This window comes from Henckelia pumila, chromosome 4 (assembly GCF_033568475.1).
Source record: "Henckelia pumila isolate YLH828 chromosome 4, ASM3356847v2, whole genome shotgun sequence".
In the NCBI taxonomy this organism is placed as follows: domain Eukaryota; kingdom Viridiplantae; phylum Streptophyta; class Magnoliopsida; order Lamiales; family Gesneriaceae; genus Henckelia; species Henckelia pumila.
In genome coordinates, this window is record NC_133123.1 from 158390484 (window position 1) to 158395224 (window position 4741).

At 35.4% G+C, this 4741-nt stretch overlaps 1 protein-coding gene across 1 annotated transcript; it reads left to right on the forward strand.

Moving 5' to 3' along the window:
• Positions 1 to 1856: 1856 nt before the first annotated feature.
• LOC140866876 (protein NRT1/ PTR FAMILY 2.8) lies at positions 1857 to 4420 on the forward strand. The gene is made up of 3 exons (XM_073271937.1): positions 1857 to 2013; positions 2138 to 2355; positions 2683 to 4420. Exons 1-3 carry the CDS (start codon positions 1908 to 1910, stop codon positions 4180 to 4182), a joined length of 1824 nt encoding a protein of 607 aa, XP_073128038.1. The 5' UTR covers positions 1857 to 1907; the 3' UTR covers positions 4183 to 4420.
• The last annotated feature ends 321 nt before the right edge of the window (positions 4421 to 4741 follow it).

Consider the following 4741-nt stretch of genomic DNA (forward strand, 5'->3'; position numbering starts at 1 on the left):
AACATGATGATCTTTATATATATATATATATATATATATATATATATATATATATATATATATATATATATATATAGTTCTTTTATGGTGCTCAATATTATACGTCCACTTCATGTTCACCATGTACAAGTCAACTCACCTATTGTACATGGTGAGCATGAAGTGGACATATAGTGTTGGGCACCATAAAAAAACTATATATATATCATTTATAAGCCGAAATCATCAATCATCCATACTTCGATTGGCAATGTGTCTACAAGTCTACAACCACATATCTTCCTAGTGATAAATATGTGAGGATGATAAACTGATGACTTGTTTTATGTTACTAGTAAAAGTACGCGTGCTCCGCAGGTAAAATCACTTATTTTATAATCAATTAGTATATAATTGAATTAAAAATAACAATAATAATAAAACATATAGTGAAATGTGTTATATATATATATATTTATTTATTTATTTATTGTAAAGCATATCACGTATTTCTAATATTCATCTATTTCACTATCTAATTCAATAAAAAAATATTGACTCAGATTTATGTATGAAAATTTGGCACAATTAATAGTAGAAATGAAGTAAAGTGAAAGAATATATAAATTTTATGTATGACAAATATTTGACACAATTAATAGTATGATGAAACTAAAATAAAAGTTATAGAATTAAATAGAGTCCATTAATTTCTGTCTATTTACTTTAAATATTTTTTGAGAATTTGTTAAAATCCTATATAAATTTAGTATATGCATTTGTTTATTTTGCAAGAGTGCATTTTAATATACTATTTATCGATGACAATAATATATTCATTGGTTGAATAATATGAATATATTCTTACAAAATTTATATTGAAATATTGTAAATACATGGACGAAATGAAAAAAAAATTATATAATAACATATAAAATGTATGTATGAAAATTTGACACAATTAATAGTATGAAGGAAGTAAAGTGGAAGAACATATAAATTTTATGTATGACAAATATTTGACATAATTAATAGTATGATAGAACTAAATTGAGGTTATAGAATTAACTAGAGTCAATTAAAATAGAAGTTATATGTGAAATTATCGCATTCAATTATCCTGTGCATTTTTCATCTTTGTTCCTTTTTTTTTTTGTAATTTTACATATATAACCCTCATTATTATTTCATTAATAGAGAATAAAAGCGTAAACATGTATATACACAATACAAAAAAAGAAAGGAATAGAGAATAAAAGCGTAAACATGTATATACACAATACAAAAACTTTACCTCTACATTCATATTTTTATAGTAGAATTAGATACTGAAGTGTTACTCTCGATATATTTTTGTGAAAACGTTCATTTTAACCAATATCTAATGAAGTTATACTATATATACGTGTTGTAGTAAACAAGATATATAGAATCATTTTTTTTTTTAATGGCACGTAAATCCGCACGTAACACAATAGATTGCAAACCATTTTGGTCAGTGTTCATTGACGATATCGAACTCCTGGCCACTAATCAAACGCTCACGTACCTGTCGCATGAGAATAATATAGAATCATCTTATGTATATGAGTGGAAGAATATGTTACAATATATTTATGGATTCATATATAATATAGTCTGGGAAAGACTTCTGTTTTTTTTTTTTTTTGGGCAACTAAATTAATACTTTCCTTTTTCATGTTAGTCAAATTGATGAAATCACGCAAATATTGACATCTCATGATGTGTGGCATGCAATTAACAAACCTCTGCAACATCAACCTACTCTCCGAATTTCAAGCTTTGCAATATTTAACAAGTCATATGTATTGTTTTCTCCTTCTCCACAGCCAAATAATCGACAAGCAATGAAAAGATTTTGAAAAAAAAAAAGAAGGGAAAAAAGAAAAAGAAAAAAGGGGAGAGCAATGGAGATTGGTAGCCATTCTCCCTCTACCCGAAGGACCCCTTCTTCTTCGCCCGAATCCAAATCCAAGAAGCGTGGTGGATGGAGAGCCATCAAATACATTCTTGGTAGATAAAATTATTTAGATTTTATGTACATATTTTTTTAACATTTTGTATGATGTTTTATTATGATCTTTGATGGTTTTTTTTTTTTTTTTTTGTATATTTTCTTGATTGGATTCTTGAAAAGGAAATGAATCTTTCGAGAAGTTGGCGTCGATAAGCCTCGTCGCCAACATAACGGTGTATCTACGTACCAAGTACAATTTGAGCGGGGTGTTCTTGGTGAACACCGTGATGATATGGTCTGGCTCGACGAATTTGTCGTCGATAGCCGGTGCCATTGTTTCGGACGTTTATTTGGGGCGGTTTCTTACTCTCCTGTTCGGCACCATTTTCACGTTGTTGGTATGGTATCGATCTTTTCATTATTAATTAGAGTTTCTTTGGCCATAATTCATGCAAAATCGCGCAAAAGATACATGTAACATGGTGTTTTTTGGAGATAAATGGCATAACATATGTTAGGATAGATGTTATTTTTTGGGTTGGTTGAAGGGGGAGACTGGAAAATTTTTGAATTTTTTTTAAAGAAAAGCTGAGAAGTGATTCGTAAAAGCTCTTCCAAACACTACCTTAGACTCCTATGGAGTGGTGAAATTTTGGTCTTTCGTAATACATGTTAACTTCCATTAAAATGTGACGAACGCTTATAGTATGAAGTCCTTGTCACAGGGAATGGGAGCTGTTACAATAACTGCTGGAATATCTGAACTCAGGCCACCACCATGCGTCGAGGGGGAGTATTCGCAATGCGTTGAGCCCAAACAATGGCAGCTTGCCTTCCTGTTCGCCGGCCTGGGGCTGGTGGCATTGGGCGCGGGTGGGATCAGGCCGTGTAACATCGCCTTTGGGGCGGATCAGTTCGATACAAAAACAGAGAAGGGGCGAGCCCAGCTGGAGAGCTTCTTCAACTGGTGGTACTTTTCGTTCACGATCGCGTTGATCATAGCTCTAACGTGTGTTATCTACGTCCAGACGAACGTCAGCTGGATGATAGGCTATGCTATCCCCACGGGATGTCTCGCGGTCTCCATCACGATTTTCTTGGTAGGAACGCACACTTACATTTACAAGACGCCACAGGGGACAGTTTTTGTGGACATGGCTAGGGTCATGGTGGCGGCGTATAGGAAACGAAATATTGACTTGAGATTGGGAGATGGGATAGTGTTCTATGACGGTTCATCGGAAGGCAAACCGGAGTCGCTTATAACGATCAGGGCGGATAGATTCAAGTTCCTGGACAAGGCAGCAGTGATAGCTGATCCAAGTGAAGTGGATGAACGTAATAAGCCTAAAAATGTCTGGAAACTGTGCAGTGTGAAACAAGTCGAGAACTTGAAGTGCTTGTTCGGGATCGCTCCCGTCTGGGTGTCCGGGGTCGGGTGCTTCGTGGTGATGGATCAGCAGAGCACATTTGGGATCCTGCAATCCATCCAGATGAACAGAACGTTGGGGAAAAGCTTCTTGATCCCACCGGCCTGGATGGGGATATCGTCCATGATCGCGCTCTCCATTTGGATCTTCATCTACGAGCAAATATATGTCAAGAAGTTCAAGAAAATCTTGAAGAAGACTGACTTGAGAATGACAATGCAGCAGAGGATTATAACCGGGATCATCATGTCGATTCTGTGCATGGTCGTCTCAGGAATCGTCGAGAGACAACGAAAAGTATTGGCTCTAAGACAAAACACATTGGATTCGCCTCTACATGTAACGGCACTGATGCCTCAGTTCATACTTTCCGGCCTAACCGAGGCCTTTGCGGCCGTTGCAGTAATGGAATTTTTCACCTTGCAGATGCCGGAGACCATGAGAAGTGTCGCGGGTTCGATCTTTTTCCTTAGCCTGTCGATTGCAAGCTATGTAAGTTCATTACTCGTGAATGTGATACATTCTGTCACAGACAGCAGAGGCAGGCCATGGCTAGGGGGAAATGACCTTAACAAGAATAAGCTCGAGTACTACTATTATTGCATTGCATCTCTAGCGGTTCTCAACTTGTTATACTTCACACTTTTTGGTAGAAAGTTTGTTCTTTGCGGCAATGGTGTAAAAGACTCGGCCGGTGAAGAGCCGGAGGACGATTCCGGGGTTCACCGGGCGGGTGTTTTTCTGAGTTACGAGTTGGACGACATAGAAAGAAAATCGACCTCGAACAAGACTTGATTCATTTTGTTGCTGCGCGCTGTTCTGCATGGGATATGTTGTTTCGTGCACTTGTTTATGGGGCAAACTTTATAGGTCTTTGATGAGTAAAATTGTGCTCATAAATGTATGCCTATATTCATACTAATATACACTAATATGTATGCGTGTGAAAAGTTTAGCAACCGAGATAATTACTTTTTTTTTAGAGAGAGATAATTACTTTGATATCGAGTATGTGATATAAAATTATTACCAATTTCATGTGGGGATGTTTTATGCTATATTGGGTGAGATACATCCCCTTTAGTGTTTTTTTCAGATGTTCGCGCGAAAATCACGCTAAAAACACTAGATGTTCGCGTGAACATCTCTCTAAGAAAAAAACATGTGAACTTCATCAATAACTTTTTTGAATTTTTAACATGATGTTCGCGTGAACATTTAGAGAAAAATGGGTTGTACCTCTTCTGGTGTAGCATAGACCAAATGTTAATTAAAATATTTTAAATTTGATATATAAAGTATTATGTTATATTTTAAAAATTCAAAAATTTTGTTAAAAAAACTACTTAAATGA

Excerpts from the sequence above, each read along its gene's own strand:
- LOC140866876 (XM_073271937.1), top strand. The coding sequence starts at position 1,908 with ATGGAGATTGGTAGCCATTCTCCCTCTACCCGAAGGACCCCTTCTTCT. Across the intron at positions 2,014-2,137 it reads AGCCATCAAATACATTCTTG|GAAATGAATCTTTCGAGAAG; the intron begins GTAGATAAAATT and ends ATTCTTGAAAAG. Across the intron at positions 2,356-2,682 it reads GCACCATTTTCACGTTGTTG|GGAATGGGAGCTGTTACAAT; the intron begins GTATGGTATCGA and ends TCCTTGTCACAG.